This window comes from Schistocerca cancellata, chromosome 8 (genome assembly GCF_023864275.1).
Source record: "Schistocerca cancellata isolate TAMUIC-IGC-003103 chromosome 8, iqSchCanc2.1, whole genome shotgun sequence".
Classification (NCBI taxonomy): Eukaryota; Metazoa; Arthropoda; class Insecta; order Orthoptera; family Acrididae; genus Schistocerca; species Schistocerca cancellata.
In genome coordinates, this window is record NC_064633.1 from 416556311 (window position 1) to 416580693 (window position 24383).

Consider the following 24383-nt stretch of genomic DNA (forward strand, 5'->3'; position numbering starts at 1 on the left):
AGAAAACTGGCGTTCTATGGATCAGAGCGTGGAATGTCAGATCCCTTAATCGGGCAGGTAGGTTAGAAAATTTCAAAAGGGAAATGGATAGGTTAAAGTTAGATATAGTGGGAATTAGTGAAGTTCGGTGGCAGGAGGAACAAGACTTCTGGTCAGGTGACTACAGGGTTATAAATACAAAGTCAAATAGGGGTAATGCAGGAGTAGGTTTAATAATGAATAGGAAAATAGGAATGCGGGTAAGCTACTACAAACAGCTTAGTGAACGCATTATTGTGGCCAAGATAGACACGAAGCACACACCTACTACAGCAGTACAAGTTTATATGCCAACTAGCTCTGCAGATGACGAAGAAATTGAAGAAATGTATGATGAGATAAAAGAAATTATTCAGATTGTGAAGGGAGATGAAAATTTAATAGTCATGGGTGACTGGAATTCGAGTGTAGGAAAAGGGAGAGAAGGAAACGTAGTGGGTGAATATGGATTGGGACTAAGAAATGAAAGAGGAAGCCGCCTGGTAGAATTTTGCACAGAGCACAACTTAATCATAGCTAACACTTGGTTTAAGAGTCATGATAGAAGGTTGTATACATGGAAGAACCCTGGAGATATAAAAGGTATCAGATAGATTATATAATGGTAAGACAGAGACTTAGGAACCAGGTTTTAAATTGTAAGACATTTCCAGGGGCAGATGTGGACTCTGACCACAATCTATTGGTTATGACCTGTAGATTAAAACTGAAGAAACTGCAAAAAGGTGCGAATTTAACGAGATGGGACCTGGATAAACTGAAAGAACCAGAAATTGTACAGAGTTTCAGGGAGAGCATAAGGGAACAATTGACAGGAATGGGGGAAAGACATACAGTAGAAGAAGAATGGGTAGCTCTGAAGGATGAAGTAGTGAAGGCAGCAGAGGAACAAGTAGGTAAAAAGACGACGGCTAGTAGAAATCCTTGGGTAACAGAAGAAATATTGAATTTAATTGATGAAAGGAGAAAATATAAAAATGCAGTAAATGAAGCAGGCAAAAAGGAATACAAACGTCTCAAAAATGAGATCGACAGGAAGTGCAAAATGGCTAAGCAGGGATGGCTAGAGGACAAATGTAAGGATGTAGAGGCTTATCTCACTAGGGGTAAGATAGATGCTGCCTACAGGAAAATTAAAGAGACCTTTGGAGATAAGAGAACCACTTGTATGAACATCAAGAGCTCAGATGGACACCCAGTTCTAAGCAAAGAAGGGAAAGCAGAAAGGTGGAAGGAGTATATAGAGGGTCTATACAAGGACGATGTACTTGAGGACAATATTATGGAAATGGAAGAGGATGTAGATGAAGATGAAATCGGAGATACGACACTGCGTGAAGAGTTTGACAGAGCACTGAAAGACCTGAGTCGAAACAAGGCCCCCGGAGTAGACAACATTCCATTGGAACTACTGACAGCCTTGGGAGAGCCAGTCCTGACAAAACTCTACCATCTGGTGAGCAAGATGTATGAAACAGGCGAAATACCCTCAGACTTCAAGAAGAATATAATAATTCCAATCCCAAAGAAAGCAGGTGTTGACAGATGTGAAAATTACCGAACAATCAGTTTAATAAGCCACAGCTGCAAAATACTAACACGAATTCTTTACAGACGAATGGAAAAACTAGTAGAAGCCGACCTCGGGGAAGATCAGTTTGGATTCCGTAGAAATACTGGAACACGTGAGGCAATACTGACCTTACGACTTATCTTAGAAGAAAGATTAAGGAAAGGCAAACCTACGTTTCTAGCATTTGTAGACTTAGAGAAAGCTTTTGACAATGTTGACTGGAATACTCTCTTTCAAATTCTAAAGGTGGCAGGGGTAAAATACAGGGAGCGAAAGGCTATTTACAATTTGTACAGAAACCAGATGGCAGTTATAAGAGTCGAGGGACATGAAAGGGAAGCAGTGGTTGGGAAGGGAGTAAGACAGGGTTTTAGCCTCTCCCCGATGTTATTCAATCTGTATATTGAGCAAGATGTAAAGGAAACAAAAGAAAAATTTGGAGTAGGTTTTAAAATCCATGGAGAACAAATAAAAACTTGAGGTTCGCCGATGACATTGTAATTCTGTCAGAGGCAGCAAAGGACTTGGAAGAGCAGTTGAACGGAATGAATGGTGTCTTGAAGGGAGGATATAAGATGAACATCAACAAAAGCAAAACGAGGATAATGGAATGTAGTCAAATTAAGTCGGGTGATGTTGATGGTATTAGATTAGGAAATGAGACACTTAAAGTAGTAAAGGAGTTTTGCTATTTGGGGAGCAAAATAACTGATGATGGTCGAAGTAGAGAGGATATAAAATGTAGACTGGCAATGGCAAGGAAAGCGTTTCTGAAGAAGAGAAATTTATTAACATCGAGTATAGATTTAAGTGTCAGGAAGTCATTTCTGAAAGTATTGGTATGGAGTGTAGCCATGTATGGAAGTGAAACATGGACGGTAAATAGTTTGGACAAGAAGAGAATAGAAGCTTTCGAAATGTGGTGCTACAGAAGAATGCTGAAGATTAGATAGGTAGATCACATAACTAATGAGGAAGTATTGAATAGGATTGGGGAGAAGAGAAGTTTGTGGCACAACTTGACCAGAAGAAGGGATCGGTTGGTAGGACATGTTCTGAGGCATCAAGGGATCACCAATTTAGTATTGGAGGGCAGCATGGAGGGTCAAAATCATAGGGGGAGACCAAGAGATGAATACACTAAGCAGATTCAGAAGGATGTAGGTTGCAGTAGGTACTGGGAGATGAAGAAGCTTGCACAGGATAGAGTAGCATGGAGAGCTGCATCAAACCAGTCTCAGAACTGAAGACCACAACAACAACAACAAACTTGGATAGTATGTGAGTTATTGGAGGTCAAAGTGGCCGATTACTATTAATCGCATCAGGCCATAAGTACTCCACAGTGACATGAAAAATGGTAGCAGCATGCTTATAAATATATTTATTCATCTATGTCTTTGCTTATATCCGATATATACTATTCATGAAGAAATTGGTCAAATATTTACTGTGTTTTGAAAGCACGGAGACCTTAGGCTACTGACTTACTTCTGCTCTATTCCTGTGATATATGTTTATTTAATTTGTTTATGTATTTAATAATGTGTGTTAGAGTATGTTTATGGTGCAGCCGTAGGAATATTTATTTAATTTCAAGTTATTTAAATGTAAATCCATTATTTCAAATGTGTTTCACTATGTTTGTGAGTGTGTGTTGGCTTGAAGACACGGTGGGAGCGCTCTAGCCAATCACAGCACTCGTGAATGGGGAGACTGAATGAAGTGGGAGAACAGTATGGGAGAGGACATGGGAGAGTCCTGGACAGTAAGGCGCGATGGACGCACGGTCGCAGGAAAGACTTGGAGAGTGGAGCAGTTTGCGTGTGGTCACGGGAGATAGAAATATTTCATAGTGCCGACCTGTGCACTTGTGAGATTTCCGTGGCTTCTGCAGTGAAGACGTTGTATGTGTTTAGAAGAGAATATCTCACGAGCTATGTTGTTGTTCATAACTAATTACGTGACGTAGTAATCTATTGTTTCCCTGTTATTCAACTTATATTTTATTTAATTGCTGGACCATCAACACCAATAAGTGTTTTACAGTAATAAAAGGAATTCTTAAAGGTACTTCTGCTACCGTACTCATCATTTAAAGTCATTAAAATAGTACCTGCAGAATTTATTTAATTGCAGTTTTTCATTTATAAATGTCTATATCACGTTCAAAATTCACAATTGCCAAGTGATAGGAACCTTTGACCATTTGATTCATGTGTATATTCATATTGCATACTGTAGACTCGCCAGTATTTGGCTTGTAATGTGGCAACTACGTATCCCAGCCCCAAGACAACAAAACCAGTCACAACTTTTAATATTTCAACTTTGAGCCAGTGGGTACATAGTTGAGGGCCACCACCACATCATTTCATTCTTATTTGAAAGCCTGCAACCTGAACATCATTTGGAATTTGACCTCTATCCAAGAAACAAAATGCTTTTAGAAAGAGTTGTACCACCATATCCAGATGAAGTACAAGCAGTGATTAACTCACTTCAGAGTTATAAAGCAGCAGGTGATAACCAACTGGTGGCAGAACTTTGGAAATATGCAAATGTACAAACTATTTGGAACTTACACAAACACCTTACTGACATTTGGAATACTGAGAAGTTACCAGAGGAATGGAATGTTGCAATAATCCATCCACTACACAAAAAGGGAGATAGATCGGATCCAAAAATTATAGGGGTATATCCCTGCTGGATATTACTTACAAAATTGTTTCCAAGGTTCTGTATTTCAGAATTCATGAGCAGCTTGATGGTGAACTAGGCGAATATCAAGGAGGCTTCGTGCAGGACGAAGCTGTCCTGAACAAATTATTAGTCTCAAATAGATAATGAAACATCAAAGGGTCAGGAACAAGAAGCTAGTGATAATCTTTGTCGATTTTAAAAAAGCCTACGATAGTATCCATTATGAATCTCTAGTGTCAATTCTTAAAGAATTTGGTTTACATCAGAAACTTGTCAACCTCGTTGCAGTCATCCTTCGAAATACCAAAGCTAGAGTAAGGTTCAGAATTGAATTCTCTGAATGTTTTGAGATTCATACTGGCCTTCGACAAGGTGATGGATTGTCTCCATTATGGTTCAATTGTGTCCAGGAGAAAATCATGCGTGAACGGAACAAGACATGCCCACCATCTGTTACAATTGGAAGAAAGATTCGACTTAATTGCCTTGCATTTGCAGATGATTTGGCGCTGTTAGCAAACGATACTGATGAAGCAAAGATTTTGATAGAATAACTAGAACAATTAGCGGCAAAAGTTGGACTGCACATTTCGTCTGAGACAACAGAAATAATGCCCAGCTTCCCAGTTGACACATCCCATATCATACTCCATAATGATCAAAAAATTAAAGTAGTAAAAAAGTTTAAATATTTTTGTGAGATTATTACCTAGAATGCTAATGAAAGAGCATTAATACAGAATAGAACATTAAAACTACAGTGAGCACAGAGAACCACATGGCCAACCTAGAAAAAACGATCTCTCTCAATAAATGCTAAATTTAGACATTACTCCTCTGTTGTTAAACCGGAAGCAACATATGCAAATGAAACACTATTCAAACTAAATACTCAAGCAACAACTGACAAATGGCAGGAAGTTGACAGAAGAATACTCCAAACAATTATCAGTAAAAAACATCAAGTTAATGGGCAGTGGAGACTTTTTTCCCAATTCAGTAGTATATTAAGAAAGTGAATCCAGTATTGATACAATGCGGAAAAAAAGGATTGCATTTTTTGGCCACATATCTCATCTACCAAATACTAGAATCCTGAAGCAACTTTTTGACTACTTCTGGAACAGTAAAACCTAAAAGAAGTACAAAGTGATCTGGATGAATCAAACAACACCACGCACCAAATTCAACACAGAGAAGAAGAACTACCTCTGAAGAACAAATACTCACGGATGACATTCAAACCATCAGAACGGAAGAAGTATGTCATATCTGCAGAAGAACGAGCAACCAGAAATTTTGGAAAACAAAGAACTTGCTAAGATCTAAGCTTAATCATTGCAGACTATGTTGTATTATGTTTGATTTTAGTGCTCCGATGTGGGCATAAACTATGTAAATAAATAAATAGACAAAAATCTTAATGAATATTAATTTTATGAAAAAAATTAAATATTTAATGTAGTAATTGAATTAATTAAGTGATGAGGGATATTCCATGTAAAGTAGGCCACACTTAATGATTTTTAAAAGTTTAAAATTTGGTTCTTTTTATATGTTGTTTGAAAATGCTGGACTTTTTACTGTGTGTCAACAATGGTTTGTGGCCCATTATTGCTTTTCTTCCATTATTTGTAGCCATTTTTATAAGACTTTATGTTTTTTGTGTGATGAGAGAGTGAATTGTCGGAGATTTTGGACCTTCATTTCAACTAACTGGCGGGCAAGAATTAGTATATAATTATTTATATTACAGTTACATACCTTAATGTATTGCATAAAGAGTGTAAACTGAAGTAGGTAAATTATAGGTCAGGGTAAATAATATAATACAACAGCATCAACTTTCATGTAACATGAGTCACTTTCATGTAATTAAGTTTTTATACCAAAAGAGATATTAGAGATAACTTTACCTTGTTCAGTAATTTACTTCTTTGTGCGAATATGTAACTGACATCATTACCAAAAATTTCTCAATTTCAACCAAAATTGTAAAAACAAAATTAAATGTTTAGTGTGAGTCACATAATCTGAGTCACAGTTATATATATTAAAGAAGAGAATGCCCTTAACAGCGGCACAAAAAAAAAGAAAGTTAAAGAGTGAAGGAAAATATGAAGAATTTAAGAATCATCTGGAAGAAGCTAGAAAAAGCCTGCAGAAGCAGAAACAAAAGTTCCTACAATTGAGTCAACATATGCATCAACTGTTATTAGAAGAAAGAAGAGCTAAAATTAGTGAGAGAACTTGAAAACATAGGCAATGTAAGGTGGAAGATCAGCAACAAAGTAAAGCTGGCTTGTCACCGTAAAAGTCACACAGGGCACTGGGTAAACCCATGGCTCGAGCCAACTGTTTCTTGCCGTCTTCACCATGACGTAAACCCGCAGTTGTTTGTAAGTTATTCAGGGACTTGTGTGGAAACTCATTATGTGGAAAATTTGAAAAACCCAATCATGGCAGCAGTCCAAAAGTCACCAATCCAGGCAGGAGGGATACAATAGTAATTACAGAAAATAATGAGATAAAGACAGTTCATATTCGTCACTTAGTCATGTCCATTATAGAAACATAAGAGGCATTCAAACACTGACACCCCGAAGTTCAGACTGGGAAACCTATCTAAGTTTGCAGAAGTATGGCCACGACACGTTCAATTAAGCAGCAAACTACCTCATAACATGTTTGTGTAAATAATATGACAATTTCATAAATGCTATTAGCCGTCTTGATAAGAAATGTGATAATATTCCAGCTTACTGCAACACATTTGTACCAACCCTCATATGCCAGCCACGCAGTGAGCTTTGTTTGTGCAATGCGTATAGCACATGTCTAAGTGATAGAAGTTTTAAAAAAGCCTATAAAATTGACAAGCTGGAAATTGTGAATTTATCATGGTATGTTTGGAAGATGGAAGAAAACTGCTCTAAAATTATTGAAGTCCAAGAACAAGGCTCCACAGCTGATATAGTGAAATGCTTAGTTTCCATACTTCCTCAGTTTTTTCTTCACTGTAATACAAAGAGAGCTCATTGTGCATCTTATTATCAGCAAAAGGAAATGGTTCTGAGCCAACATTCTAAGGAGTTTGCATTGCTGCATATTGATTTTTCTGAGAAAGACACCTGTGTTTTATCAAGATGAGGTGCAAAGTGCACACTGGACACAATCACAAGTTAGTATTGTCACTGTAGCATTCACTTTCTCACCACCCAAATTTTGTTTCAGACAACTTAGCCAATTCCTAGGATACTGTGACTGTGTACATTAGCAAGGTGCTGTCAATTATACCTGAAAATGTGAAGATAATTTCAATCTGGTCAGATGGACCTGCTTCACAGTTTAAAAACAAGTATATTACTGCTACTGTACCTCAATTTCATTCATTCCACAATGTGGAAATCTATTGTAACTTGTAGATGATGCACAAACTTCAGCTCAGGCAGTGCAAGTGCCACAACTATGCAGGTTTTTCACATGCCTACTGATGAAATTCAAGGAATCAATGTGAAACTTAACCTGGCTCAAATATTTTCTTCAGCATCATCAGTACCAAACATAAAAAGCACTCACTGCTTTCACTACAAGAAAGCAGCACTACAAACATATCTGCGTCTCCAAAGAATTTCCCTGCTTCAGATCATCGTACTGAAGAAACTAAAGAAAGTGTGAAAACTGGACACAGGTAAAAAGTAGCATATGACAGTAAATTCAATGTTGGATAAGTAAGCACAATTTTTGTAAATTCTTACTCAATCAGCACGATGGTGTGTACTGGTCACTATTGGAAATGGCCTGGAAAATGTGATGAAATTCTGTACACACAGTACAAAATTATAAAGAAAATTAATCCGCTTGATGTTATCAACACAAGAGGATATTTTCAGTTCTCTGACTTTTAACTGAATTTACAGTTTGTTTTTCCAGATGTCATGCTCTAGTAATTTTTCAAGATGTTTAAAAAGTGAAATGTTAATGTTAAGTTTATCTTATTTGGTACATAACATAATATCTTCATTTCTCTGTTTGCAGGAAACAGTTTTTACAACAATAAGTAGCACGTAACAGGAGTCACGTAACATTGAGTCGTGCTTTTTTTCAATATATTACAATATTTTACATGGTATAAATATTTTCAGAAATCTCTAACAGTGTCATTTAAATGCCAACCTAACATGCATTTTCTGTGATAAAAACCAGATCCATACTCCTAGCAGTTTGAGGAGCACTTTTGGCCTAAAATGTACATTAGGAATAGGATGTCCCAAATTTCTAACATGACTCACAATATAAATTGCATTCTTGTTCTTTAATTTTAATACTCTTCCCTGCTTAAATATCAATTAAAGATCTTTGCCTGGATAACACAATATATAATGATGATTTACAAATGAAAATATGGTTTTATAGATTGATAAAAGTCAACATAATACAACACTGACTTCAAAGTGTAACTTGAGTCACCATGGAACATCCCATGAGATTTCAGATTGGTTTGAGACAGCAGGGGATGTGTAAAATATCTCTGTGCAGTCTTGACAGTGGGACTGTAGGATGTGCTAGGAAATGCAGCCACAGTTGCATTTACTCACTTCTTTGAGTTTTTTAAATTTCAGAAATGAACGGTAACACTCTCAGCTGGAATTTCACTACCTCAATGTCATCAAAACTGTCTACGGATTGAAACGTCCCATTGAAAAATGACATAGTTCAGTCTGGGTTTGCTTCCAGACACCAGTAGGTTCAAGTTCACCTGAGTCTGGTTTGCTTCCTTTTGCTTTAAATAATGTTAGTTTCTAAAATGTTTCAATGTCCATTATAACAAAAACAAATAACAAAAAGTATAATTTCACATGAGAGAACACAAAAGCATTGGAGACTACAATAAAAATGCTAAATACTGCCAGATGTGAACACCAACAATTCCCTGGAGCCCTTATTTCACTGATCACCTTGGTCTGCCATCACCAGCGGTCGGCTGTGACCTTAGGAGTGCCAGCTTCCCACAGCAGCAGGTCGGCAGTCCTTTGCCATTTACCTGGCGCTGGGAAAGTATGAAACATCTTGTACAATAGTGTACTGGCATCATTTCCATGGCAACTGTACAGGAGTGAAATGACACTTAAGACATTTCCAGGGGCAGAGGTGGACTCTGACCACAATTTACTGGTTATGAAATGCAGATTAAAAATCAAGAAATTGCAAAGAGTATGGAAACAAATGAGATGGGAATTCAATAAGATTTGGGGGGGGGGGGGGGGGCAGACATCACACGGAGCATTAGGTGACAATGGTCTGAAACAGATTAGTACTTGTTCCATAGATCATGAATATGACACTTCGTAATGATGTGGAACATGTCCGGTTAATAAAAGGTGTCTATACAAGATATTACATTACACAAAATATTACATGACACTTAACTTTTTTTGTGGCGAGGGGGAAACTACCCACTTACTATATCCAAAAATTCATCTAATGAGTAGAAGGAGTTGCCATTCATAAATTCTTTTAATTTCCTTTTAAATGCTATAAGGCTATCTGTCAGACTTTGATGCTATTAACGTAAGTGACCAAAGACTTCTGTGGCAGCATAATTTACCCCCTTCTGAGCCAAAGTTAGAGTTAACCTTGAGTAGTGAAGATCGTCCTTTCTCCTGGTGATGCAGCCATGTACACTGCTATTACTTTTGAATTCGTTCGGATTGTTAATAACAAATTTCATTTTGTGAGGCTACAGTGAAGATCCTTAGCTCTTCAAATAAGTGTCTGCAGGATGATCTTGCATGAGCTCCAGCAGTAATTCTGATTACAAGCTTTTGTGCAATGAACACTCTTTTACTCAATGATGAGTTACCCCAGAATATGATGCCATATGAAAGCAGAGAATGAAAATTGGTGTGGTAAGCTAATTTACTGAGATGTATATACATACAGCAAAACATGAATGGGTACCTTTGAGAGATGAAACAGTGAAGGCAGCAGGTGAACAAATAGGTATAAAGACAAGGCTTAGTAGGAATCCTCTGATATCATAGGAGATACAGAAATTAACCAATGAAAGGAGAAGACGTAAAAGCACAGCAAATGAAGCAGGTGAAAGAGAATACAGATGTGTAAAAAATTAGACAGGCAGAAACAACAAAAATTCTAAGTAGGAATGACTAGAGGACAAATAGAAGGCTGTGGATGCATGTATCAGTAGGGGAAAGATAGACACAATCTGTAGCAATGGTTAAAGAGACATTTGAAAAAAGGAGAAATAACTTATGAATATCAAGAGCTCAGATGGCAAACCATAACTAAACACAGAAGGTAAAGCTGAAAGGTGGAAGGGACATATAAAGGAGCTGTACAGAGAAAACAATATTATAGAAAGGAAAGAGGAAATAGATGAAGATGAGATGATAAGATATGACACTGAGAGAAGAATGTGACAGAGCACTGGCAGATCAAATTTTTAATGAAACTCTTGGAGTACACAACATTCCCTTCAAATTATTTTGATCCTTGGGATAGCCAGACATGACGAAACTATTCCACTTGGTCTGAAATACATATGAGATAGACAAAATACCCTTAGACTTCACAAAGAATGTAATAATTCCAGTTCCAAAGAAAGCACATGTTAATCAGTGAGAGTATTACTGAACTATCAATTTAAAACTTCATGGCTGAAAAATACCAAATATAATATAAGGCCCTAATACTTATCTTACATGATAGGTTAAAGAAAGGCAAAATCTACAGTTAGCCTTAGAGAAGCCTTTTCACAATGTTGACTCTGAAATTCTGAAGGTAGCAGAAATAAAATACAAGCAGTGAAAGGTTGTATATAACTTATACAGAAAACAAACTACAATTGTAAGAGTTGAAGAACATGAAAGGGAAGCAGTGCCTCAGTACGGAGAGAAGCACAGTTGTAGCCTATACCTGATGTTATTCAATCTGTACATTGACCAGGCACTAAAGGAAATGAAGGAGATATTTGAGAAAGGCATGAAATTTCAGGGAGAAGAAAGAAAAACTTTGAAGACTGCCAATCTCATTGTACTTCTGCCAGAGATAGCAGAGAAGCTGGAAAAGCAATTGAATGGAATGGATACTGTCTTAGAAAGAGGTTGTAAAATGAGCATCAACAAAAGAAAATAAGGTAATGGAATGCAGTCAAATTAAATCTGAGGGTGCTGCGGGGATTCGATTAAGAAATGGGACACTAAAAGTAGAAGCTGAGTTTCACTATCTGGACAGCAAAATAACTGTTGATGTTAGGACATAAAATGCAAGCTGGGTACAGCAAGTAAAGCATTTCTGAAAATGATGAATCTGTTAAGATTGAATATTGAATTGAGCATTGAGAAGTCTTTCCTGAAGGTATTTGTCTGCAGCATAGCCTTGTATGGAAGTGAAACACTGATAATGTGCAGTTCAGAGAAGAAGCTTCTGAACTATGGTGGTTTCATCAAACCACTCTTCGGACTGAAGGCCAAGACCACACCACCACCAACACCACCACCACCACCACCACCACAACAACATGTCGGAGAGGAGACTTGTTGGTCAGAGTTTACTGTGATGCAACGCTGCAACAAGTGTGGAGGAGAGGCTGTGTGATGCGTGGTGAGGGGCTGGCACCTTGACCAACTTGCCGTGGTCAGCGCCAGGATGGGCGGCGTGCTGCAGGCAGCAATCACGACACTGATGTCACCACTGGCCTGGACACACAGTATGTAGTGTGATGTAGCTCTGCGGCTGCAGAGCAGACTTCCCACTGCTATGTTTACCTGCCACAGGTCAAGCTGGGAATGCCGTACTCACAGCTGGTTAAAGAACATTCTGCCCACAAACTATGTATCATTTGGCTCTGCCCACCCCTCACCCCCACCACCCACTTGCTCATACACCATTAAAATTGCGAGACCGTACACTTTAGGTACAGTCGAAAATATATTGCTTTCTCTCACATATGTCTGCACAATGACGACAAGAAATACTGAGGTATTAGATCTCAAATAGTGGTAGAGAGGATATAAAATGTAGACTGGCAATGGCAAGGAAAGCGTTTCTGAAGAAGAGAAATTTGTTAACATCGAGTATAGATTTAAGTGTCAGGAAGTCGTTTCTGAAAGTATTTGTATGGAGTGTAGCCATGTATGGAAGTGAGTGAAACATGGACTATAAATAGTTTGGACAAGAAGAAAATAGAAGCTTTTGAAATGTGGTGCTACAGAATAATGATGAAGATTAGATGCGTAGATCACACAACTAATGAGGAGGTATTGAATAGGATTGGGGAGAAGATAAGTTTATTGCACAACTTGACTAGAAGAAGGGATCGGTTGGTAGGACATGTTCTGAGGTGTCAAGGGATCAAGGGATCACCAATTTAGTACTGGAGGGCAGCGTGGAGGGTGAAAATCATAGATGGAGATCAAGAGATGAATATACTAAGCAGATTCAGAAGGATGTAGGCTGCAGTACGTACTGGGAGATGAAGAAGCTTGCACAGGATAGAGTAGCATGGAGAGCTGCATCAAACCAGTCTCAGGACTGAAGACCACAACAACAACAACAACATTCTTCCCACACATTTTTTTGTGAGTGGAACAGCAAAGGGGAGAAATGACAGTGATAGCAGATGTACTCTCAGCCACACAGTGTGTAAACTCCTGGAAGAGACAACCAATGTGTTTGTTCTTCCAACATGTGTCTTGCGGAAAGATCGTGAAGATAAAATTAGAGAGATTATACCCAACATGGAGGCTTACCGGCAGTCGTCGTTCTTTCCACGAATTATTCATGACTGGAACAGGGAGAGGGGCAGGTAACACTGGCAGACAAAGTTCCCTCCGCCACACAGCGTGAGGTGACTTGTGGAGTACAGATGTAGATGTAGATGCAGATGCAGGTATAGAAGAATGCTGAAGATTAGATTGTATACCTAATAAGGAGGTTCTGAATTGAATTTAGAAGGAAAAAATAGTTATTGAACAATGTATAAGGAGAGCAAGTTATTAACACTGTACATGGATGTAGATTACAGTAGCTATTTGCAAATGAAGAGGCTTGCTCAGGACAGAGCAGCGTGGAGAGCTGCATCAATCCACTCTTCAGACTGAAGACAACAACAACAACAACAACAACAAATACAATATCTTTGCCAAATGTTACAATGAATATACCAGATGATGATAGGCATGAAAATAATGTCAAAACATCTTGGAATTCCGTAATGACACTCAGATAGAAATATGAGATGTTTGTATCATCAATATAATCTGGCAAAGACTGCATTCACACTCAATTCTGTACCTACCAAAACTGAACACATTTACTGCTTTTAGTGAAGCTATTATTTATGGAATAGTCACAAGAATGACAAGCCTCAGCAAATGGTCACATTTCAGAAACTGACAGTAAATAGCGGTATCTAACCTGATCAATTGTGGAATGAATTAAATGCACTGAAATGAAATGGATGGAGTGATAGGGATGAAATGAGTGAAGATGCAATGACATATGATATCAGTATGATATATTCAGATATTCTGAATCTCCAAATAGAGACTGTGTGTGTCAACTGAAAATCTGTACCAGACCAGGATTTGAACCCTTATTTCTTGTTTATCGCAAGCAACCCCTGTAACCATTAGGCAATGTGAGAATTTCTTCGGGGTTGCTCAAACTTTTATTATCACTGATGTTTCCACTTATGATTTCCAAACACTGCTACAAGTGGTTCTCCCATGAGGTTTGTGGAAACAGCATCACAGGTACAGCATATGCATCTAAACTTTCTGTAGCACAACACTGTATTTACCAAATCTCGCACCCTCTCACTTCCACCTTCCCTCAAATAAATTTGTGAGGTTAGATTAGGTGGACAATACATCCATAATGAGAAGATTCTGCAGGGTATAGAACTACATTCAGTGAAGAGGCTATAGCAGCTGTATAAGAGGCTTTGCACACCTTTATATTTGTAATTCAAAGATGGAATCTACTCTCTGGAAATATGCTGGGCCAAGTGCACTAACCTAAAAGAAGACCTTGTCTACAAATGGAATGCATTTTTACTCGAAACACATTGGAGTCTGCTACGATGACAATCTAGACAGAATCAGGAACTTGAGCATTCACTTTAGTTTACATTCTTAAAAACATTTTTTTTATTTGTATTTCACACTTCACAAATTATATCAGCTTGTTAAAAAGCCTTAAAAAAGTCATAAAACAAGGAGGAGAAGTCCTCCAGAATTACACTCACTCTCTCGCAACCTCACTCACAGTCACCTGCACAATCAAACAATCTAACACCATTCAATATTATGTAAAAGTGGTCAAATGTTCTAAAACAGGTAATGAAAACACAACAGTGTACAAAAAGATAGATAAAGAACACACACTGAGTTGTGCACAGGCACAATTAAAAGACACTTACAAAAAGCTTTCGACCACAACCTTCATCAGCAAAATACAAACAAACACCAAACATACACGCAAGCAAGTACACCTCACGCACACTTGGCTGCCCACTCCGGCAGATCAGGCTCAGGAGTAGCAATCTATCTTTTTCTACAGTGTTGATATTCCTACCTGGAGTTTTCTATTGTTTAACTAAAACACAGGTAAGACAAGAGAAAAGCTAATATCACTACATAGGGAAACATGACTGACTGATAACTTACAAAAGCATGGATGAGCCAGCAACCCTGATGACACATTAAAAAGTTCTACCTAGAATTTTAACGAATAAGTCGGACATTTCAGAAAACATTAAATGTCATACTTTATTCACCTGATTGTCTATTAAAATATCCAATGGCAATTTTGCTGCTGCCCTCTCTGAATATAAAACACAGTCTACTAAAATGTGGTGCAGTGTGATCTGTACACTACAAGCTCCACACATTGGAGGGCCCTCTCACTGAAGCAAGAAACCATGCATTATATGGCTGTGTCCTGTGCGAAGATGAGTGAGAAGGACCTCATCCCATCTGTGTGGCTGGTAGGATGTATGGCCAATTTTCTGATGGTAGCAAACGCACCTTATTGTCTGTCATTCCAGCCACTCTCCTTCCCAGTCACGCATGACTCTGTACCTCCACGTAGGCATTTAGGGGGATGGCACACTGAACCATCCAAATACTGTCACACACACCTACACCTGCTACATCTGCCTTTCACTTCCCTTAATACATGTGTGCCCTGGATGTTCTGGACTATTCTATCTGCTGGGTACAAGTGCAGTAAAGAGGTAAGGGCACTCAGGGAGTCAGAAAAGACAAGGAATTCAGGAATCACAACACATCTCTTCTGCTCCAGAGCACTCAAGATCATGTATAATTCAGCATCAATCACAGTGTATTCTTGAGACAATCTAATAAGACACAATCAAGGAAAACAATCGAGCAACAAATGGGTTCCCCGTGTTTAGACCCGTCTGTGAATACAGCAATGTAGTTGTAGTACTCATTTAAAATATTGTAAAACATGATATGTAAAACAGATGCAGGAGTGCAGCCTTTCCTGTACTGCACAAAATCTAAAATTACAAATTACTCTGGGCCTCTGAAGTAAACAAGGTTGGCAGTTGGTGAAAACAATGGATTTGGACACATAGTTCCCCCACACCATGATCCAGCACATGTTTCATGCATTTCAAATGGCCTTGTTGCTCATGGACAGTCCAAGAAAATGTGTTCCATATCTGGAAGAGCAACAGCACGGTATAATGGTGATTTGGTAGCAGCTTGGATCTCGATGCATAATGAGCAACCACCACCAAATGGTGAGTAGTGGTTCTCCAGACTCAGCACAGCAATTGGGCATGGGGCTAGTCCTGTAAGCAGATATGGCCAGCCTGTTCCACACACGCTAGATAGTCTTCATGATCTTCAGAGGAAAAAGGTCTTGCTGCTCAGTACTGTGTGTACCTGTTGTCTAGTCACAATCACATGAAAGTCCTATAAAACTGGAGCAGGTGCACCCCATCCACAGCCAAAGATCTGTGGCTAAGGTACTTTAAGATGTTTAGTGCTTTCTGCATCTCAGCCCACAGACCATTCAGATGTGCTGACCACAACAGTTTGGAATAAAAAATGAAGCCCAGAATCCTCATCAAGTCTTTAAAAAATAAATAGACTGATATCCCTCATTTGTAGGCAAGTAAATTACAAATATACGAGAAAGATTAAATTCAACATACTTGAACTGTCTGCAAAAAGTTGAAACCTGTCTTTGGAACCCACTCCTCAAACCAATTCACTTTAAGTTGTAACTGATGAGTCATTGCAGCAGAGTTACAGGAGTAACAATAAACTGCAAAACAGTCCACAAATAAGAAACACTGCACAGGACTCCTTACTGTAGACATGATATCATTAACGGCTATGGCACAGAGGATGACACTTAAAACATTTCCATGGGGAATCATTCTTCTGCTCAAAACTATCTGACAACATTCCACCAACTTGGTACCTAAAAAAGCTTTTCAATAAGAAAGGGTGAATGAATATAGGGAGAGGCCACAAATGCCCTATATGTGAAGCTGACTAAGAATATTACACCTCCAAGTAGAGCTGTATAGCCTACAGTTCAATGCTGTTTACGTAGAAAAGCCTGCTGGACAGTCACCTCTAGCTGGAGCAGATTGTCGACAATGGGTCAGTCTCTCTCAAATCCCTACAGAGAACAGCTACGGAGCTGCCTGGTCTCTAATATCCAGACCAGATGATGACCGACTATTCACTCCAAAGTCTTTTCTACACAACTTGTTAAGGCAATGCTCCAGGTAAGTACTAGGACATTTTGTTCATTTCCTTGTTTGAGGAGATGTATCCAAATTGGCCCTCTCCATGGGCGAGGAAACTGCCCTGTAAAATAAAAACTTTCTAAGAGAATTTCCTTCAACACTGTGTGCAAGTTTTTCAGCATGCTGCATCAGATTTCGTCATGACCAGTCGCAGTATCATAGGCCTCAAAGTGGTGAATCCAGCTCCCACATGAAGAAAGTGCAGTTGTTAGACTCAAAATTGTTGAATCTGACGTCCAATTCACCCCTCCCCATTGTCACATGGTAGCAGCGGAACACTGGATCCTAGCTGACAGAGGCAGTAGTCACTGCAGAATGTTCAGGCATTGTCTGGGCAATGTCTCCGTGTGTTGTTTGGAGTCACCCCTGTTTCAGCACTGCTACTATAGGCAACTGATTACATCAACCACAAATTCTCTTGATGGCTTCCCATCAAAGGGAGTGACTGATAAGAGCCCAGGAATGCATGCCACAAAGTTTCCTTGCTTTTCTTCATTATGCTTCAAACTTTGGGTTGCCTTACTTGAGAGGTGACCCGAGTTGCTGAGCATCAGTTCAACAAAGTACAGGCTGTCATCGAAGATGACGAGATGATTTTAACATGGATAAGTTGGTGGCAAGGTGGATCACACGTGTCCTGGCATCCAAACACACCCAGCACATCCATACTCCACAAGCCACCCGACGGTGTGTGGCAGAGGGTACCTTGAGTACCTCTATTGGTTCTCCCTTCTATTCCAGTCTCGTATTGTTCGTGGAAAGAAAGATTGTTGGTATGCCTCTGTGTGGGCACTAATCTCTCTGATTTTATCCTCTCCCCACAGCAAATACAGAAGGCACTGAAAATGAAACCGAAAGAGGCCACAAAGAAAGCAGAAGAAGATGAAGAAACCTTTAAATCGATGGCCTTCCTGCCATATGTGTGTAACCTCTCATCAAAAATAGGATGGATTCTCAGCAGACACGGAGTTAAAGTGATTTTTCGTCCTCCACCCAAGACAGCTTGTGGGCTCTGTCAAAGATGATTTGCTGTTCCAAAAATCTGGAGTTTACAAAATTCCATGCGAATGTGGCCTCTCTTACATGGGACAAACAACTCGTACTGTCCAAGAAACATGTACAGAACACCGGAGATACACACAACTTTTACAACCTAACAAGTCGGCAGTGGCAGAGCATTGTGTTGACACTGGTCACAGTATGTTGTATGACAACGTCGAAATTCTGGCAACTACATCATCTTTTTGAGACTCGATAGTGAAGGAGGCAATTGAGATTCATTTGATGTTGAATTTAATTAATAGAGATAGTGGTTTCAACCTTGATAAATCATGGAATCTGGCACTTGGTGTAATAAAATCACAAAGATGTCATCACAGTGCAGCTCACAACGATATACTGATATGCCAACACAGATTGAATGCGGAGTCATAGATGTAACTTGCGCATTGTGCACGTCTCTGCCGCCGACCAACGTTTCTGGCGCATTTGCATTTGTGGCCGTATGCGCAGTTGCACGGTACACGAGTATAAAGGGATGAAGCGAGCACTGGAGCGGCGGTCTTGCGGCTCAATCTGAAGATGGCAGAACGTTATACAGCCGAAATATTAGAAGAAGAATAATTTTTGTGACTGCACACCCAAAACTTAATGGAACAGGACCCATTTTGTCTCTCAGGTCTTGGCAATGGATGGGGTGCACCTGCTCCAGTTTTATAGGCCTTTCATGTGATTGTGGCTAGACAACGGGTGCACACTGTACTGAGCAGCAGGACCTTTTCCCTCTGGAGATCATTGAGACTATCTACCATGAGTGGAACAGGCTGGCCATGTGTGCTTGCAGGACCAGCCCCATACCCAATTGCTGTGCTGCAACAGAGGATCCTGCAACAGATGGAGGTTTAGTCTGGGTGCTAGATGGTTGTCCCAGGCAGACTTTGTATTCCATTGTCATTGAAAACTGTCAGATAGAATTAGACTTACATCATCTAATGGCTTATAACCTGTATTCTTCTGATATTGATGCTCCCCTTTAGGCTTGGTTGGCAGATGATACTTCAGAGCAACATTAACAGCAATGGCAATGTCAATACCATTCTGACTGTTTACTGGAGCCCGACTGCTGAGGTGCTGGAAGCTCTACAATGTCTGCAAATGTAGTCTTTTCTGATGTACTAACATCACCATTGCAACTGCAGTTGCAAACACACTATTAACCTCTGTTTGTGTAGAGGCATTGGCTTTCTGAACAGCCTTTTTGAGATCTCAAGCAAATAAAGTAGTGAAAGTGGGAGCATGCATTGCTTTATACATCTTTTTTGACATGCCATGTGAAATACATTTAGCTGCTTTGAGCCCCTGTACCTGCTTTTCTTCAAGGTAGACAGTACAGTCTCTACTCCAGAGAGGGTGACCTACAGAGCAATTAACACACTTTGGAGAGAAAGAGCAAACAAATCCTCTGTGGGTGGTCATACCAACACTTGCCGAAAGTGGCTTCTCTCCATTATACACTAGAGTGGTGTGCCCAAAGTGTTGGCATTTAAAATGATACACTGAGCTGTGTATATAAGGCCTCACAGTTAAGTGGAGAAAACACACCTTGATGTGCTCCGGAAGCGTTGTGCTACTGAATGTAAGAATATGAGCCTGATTTACCCAGCTCACCATCTACCGTTTTCATCACGTTTTGCACATCAATCAGACCCTCCTGAGCCACTCATCCTTCAGCTCTTCTTTGGGAATATCAACCATACCTCTGCAAAACACAACACCTTTGCCATAGTTCAAAATATTGTGTAGTTCTGTTTTTATGACATATTTCCCAAGGTGCTTAGCTATATGGAGATTTGTTGCTTGTTGGGATCTAGGAGTTTCAACTATTCCTCAATCACTTTATGGATTTTTCAGGTGCCAGTAATGCCCTCTAATCTCTTTTGTACAAAGAAAAGTAAAACTTTCTCAGAGTTTCCCTCTTTTCTTGTGTAGCAGGTTCCCCAGAGGTTGCCAACTAATAACTGTTCCACCTCCACAGTGCATCTTGGGTTTGAGATATTTATATTTTACCATCCTTGCAGACTACATAGTTAAGCCAAGATCCCCATTCCCTGTGACACACAACGTTCCACTACCGAGCTGCATTGATGTGTACTACCCAGAGTTTATAGAGGACTGGTGGCACTCACCCATCTCCTGCTCATGAAACCTGGATTTGTCAAGCCTGTATCCAACACATTAATGGTGAGCTCCATGAGGTGCTTGCAATTTAGAATGACTCGGGAAGCACATATGGCCTTATTGAAAATATCACAGATGTAGCAAGTAAAATGGTACAATAGTACAATTTTTTTCCATGTACTTGGAAACACAAAGGCCTATCTTACATGGCCCCCAGAAACAACTTGTCTCTTTTCACATTCCCTTCCTCTAGTTCTTCCTAGAATGACAAATGCATCTAATTGAAACTTGTGCATTTGGTTCTTCATGAAGATTTTCATCTTTTCTATCTGTGGCATGGACTTTACTTTCCAGCTCTTGTAAATAATTGTTGTTTCCAGAAAATTTACAACTACATCAGATAGATAACACAGTTCTGAGCCACACCTACTGAATTCTTCAATTAAACGAGTGATGTCTATAATCTATATTATCATATATTTACTTATTATACGCTTTTATACAGGTACAAAGACAGTAAGGACACATATAAATATGGCATTGATGCAGAGGGAAACAAATTACAACAATACCGATAGCATGGAGGCAGTTCGTGTAACGCTGGCATGCATGTCACACAAGAATATCAATTAAAGGACTTCAGCAATCTCTAGCCAAGAGAGTGCAATTAGGACAATTGAAACATCACCTTTCACAAAATAACAACGTAAAAGATGAATTTAAATGAATACTACATATGTTTGAATTCAAGAACACAACGACATACATCCTTGGGATTCAAGACAGGGACATATCTAGTATGTCTGTCAGTCCATGTGTAGAAAAAAGGGCATTTTATTGTCAAACTGAAAATTTTTCAGCTAACTTTTATAATTTTATATGAAAGTGTAAACAAACAGTAAAACTATGTTGTATTATAGAATTCATAAAGTAACACAATTCTTATGTCACACTCAACATTGGATCAGTAACACACTAATAAAAAACCTCACTTTGAAGGAATTATCCAAATAGGATGGAAATCAATAGAGATGTACATGTACAGACAAACAAATGATTACAGTGCCAGAAAAAAACTGGATAATGTTTTCGAGAGAAAGAGCTTCACAAACTGAGCAAGACAATAATATGTCGGTCCACATCTGGCCATTATGCAAGCAATTATTTGCCTTGGCACTTATTGATAGAGTTGTTCAGAGTCCTCCTGAGGGATATCATGCCAAATTCTGTCCAACTTGTGCGTCAAATTGTCAAAATCCCTAACTGGTTCAGGGCCCTGCCCAGAATGTTCCAAATGTTCTCAGGTGGTAGAGAGCTGGTGACTTGCTGACCATGGTAGGGTCTGGCAAACACGAACACAAACAGTTGAAACCCTCATCATGTGTAGGCAGACATTATCTTGCTGAAATATAAGTCCATGGTGGTTTGCCATGAATGGCAACAAAACAGAGCATAGAATATCATCGACGTACTGCTGTGCCGTAGGTGTGCAGTGGATGACAACTAAAGGGGTCCTACTATGAAATGAAATAGCATCCCTGAGCATCACTCCTGGCTGTTGGGCCATATGGTGGCCAACAGTAAGGTCGGTGTCCTTCCACTGTCTGGGCCATCTCCAGACACGTCTTCATTGGTCATCGGGGCTAAATTTGAAGGGGGACTCATCACTGAAGACAATTCTACTCCAGTCAATGAGATTCCAGGCCTAAAATGTGTCTGTAGATTGTCCGCACAACAGTGGGATACCAAACTGACTGTTGCCCGCCATACGGCCCAGCAACCAGGAGTGATAGTCTGGGTGGCGTTTCTTTTCATAGCAAGATCCCTGTGGTTGTCATCTGCAGCACCCTTATAGCACGAAAGTGCACTGACAATACTCTACACCCCATTTTGCTGCCCTGCATGACAAGCCATCCTGCGCTTACATTTCAGCAAGATAATGCATGCCTACACACAGCGAGTCTCTACTGCTTGCCTTCACACTTGCCAAACCCTTCTTTGGCCAGCAAGGTTGCGGGATCTCACCCCAACTGAAAATGTCTGGAGCACTCTGTGCAGGGCCCTCCAATGATCTAACATGTCAATAGGACAGAATTTGGAACAGTGTCCCTCAGGAGGACATTCAACAACTCTCTCAATCAGTTCCAAGTTTAAGAACTGCTTGCGTAAGGACTAGAGGTGGGTCATTGCATTACTGTCTTCCTCAATTTGTAAAGCTCTTCTCTTGGGGTGGGAAATCCAATTTTTCTGATACACTGAACAGCCAAATATTGCAACAATGGATCTCTGTAATGTAATGCTTTAGTATTCTGCAGAAAGTAATACGTAAGCCTCATCAAACAAGTACATTCATTCTGAACTGGACTGTGTGCATCTCCATCATCATACTGCACAGAACACAAAACTTAAACTGAAGTTCTTTTACTCATATTCTCACTGACCAAAACCAAGAAGTTTTTGCAAGGAAAGTGAACTTACATGAGCAGTATACACATTCACATAAACATCTTCCAGTTGGATACGGCATACACCAATACCTTTACCACCAAACCAGTCTCCATGCTGCAATTTGTGCATATATCCATTCATAGGCCACTGGTGGAAGAAAACGTCTTCTATTGGAAATCGTGAAAGAACACAGAGACCGGAGCCCAGCACACCACTGCATAAAAAAAGAAGAAATAAAATCACATACAAATGAAATTAGGAATAAATAATAATCATTTGTTACAGTATATTGATAATATTTACTTATGGACCGTCTGACAGCAACTGAATAAAACGCAATTTTAGTGCCATACGCGTTTCGCCTTTATTTTCTGCAAGGCATCATCAGGGGCAGGTTGCTTGGACAATTTCTTACATATTACTCTCCTGTTGCATTTTTTGTGTTCTTCTTCTTCTTATGAATGCCAATTTGCGGTTTTTTCCCCACATTCCACAGCAATATGAACTGAATGCTTGTTTCAATGCAATGTTTTGGTTTGCATTGAAACAAGTGTTCAGTTCATAGTGCTGTGGAATGTGGGGAAAAAACTGCAAATTGGCATTCATAAGACGAAGAACAACACCAAAAATGCAACAGGAGTGTAATATGTAAGAAATTGTCCACGCAACCTGCCACTGATGATGACTTGCAGAAAATAAAGGCGAAATGCGTATGCCACTAAAATTGTGTTTTATTCAGTTGCTGTCAGACGGTCCATAAGTAAAAATTATCAATATACTGTAATATTACATGCAACTGAGGAAGACAGGACTAAAAAAGTTGAAGATGTCAATAATCATTTGATTAATATTGCATTACACAATACTGTACGTACTGCAAAATGAAGACAATTTGTACAGCATAATGGCAACTGGCTATCACTGAAAGAAGCACCATTAAACTACACAGATGGCAAACAAAAAATGTTGATATGAACCTTAATTTCATAAGGGCAGAAAGTACTAGTAGAACAGAAAACTTACAGAAAGTCACAGATGTTCCCCACCACTACTAAAGCTAGTGACCCACTGCCCTTGCTTATTTTATTTATTTCAAGCATACCATGCCCAGTTGTTTACATTTGGTCAGTTGAATGATTATGTGCTCATATTATTATGTTTATTAATTAGAAAACTATCTTTTATAGTACCAGCCCAATATGAAACCGGTGATATTTTTCTTATAAATGTTTCAAGTACAGTTTAATACATGTGTGTTCACACAAATGTCACCTTACACCCTAGAAGACAGGGGCTGGTGGACATTCATGGGAGAGATAATTTGTAGGTGTCATCAACACTCTAAAATAACTTCCATCAAAAAATACCATAAAATAGATTTAATTAGCTTCCTGCTGCCTCACTGACTGTAATTGATCCCTCAGCAATAAATACACATTTCAGAATGTTGTCAATAAAACAGTGAGATTTTGTTTCAACTAAGATAGCATTTCACAGGTGATTGGAAGTCCTTTAGCAATATGGAGCTTATTCTTCAAAAGCAAATATGCAACTAGTCCATCTCCAGGATGGTCTGCAAAACAAAAATAATAATAGGAAGGTTGTGCACAAGAGGAAGAA

The 24383-nt window shown here is 39.2% G+C and overlaps 1 protein-coding gene across 1 annotated transcript in view; it reads right to left on the reverse strand.

Annotated features, from left to right (window-relative positions):
* Positions 1-24383, reverse strand: part of LOC126095231 (putative neutral sphingomyelinase) — a 117039-nt gene that overhangs the window by 60427 nt on the left and 32229 nt on the right. The window contains exon 3 of the mRNA XM_049909977.1: positions 22794-22977. Within this exon, the coding sequence (XP_049765934.1) occupies positions 22794-22977 (184 nt within the window). The remainder of the gene's footprint in view (positions 1-22793; positions 22978-24383) is intronic.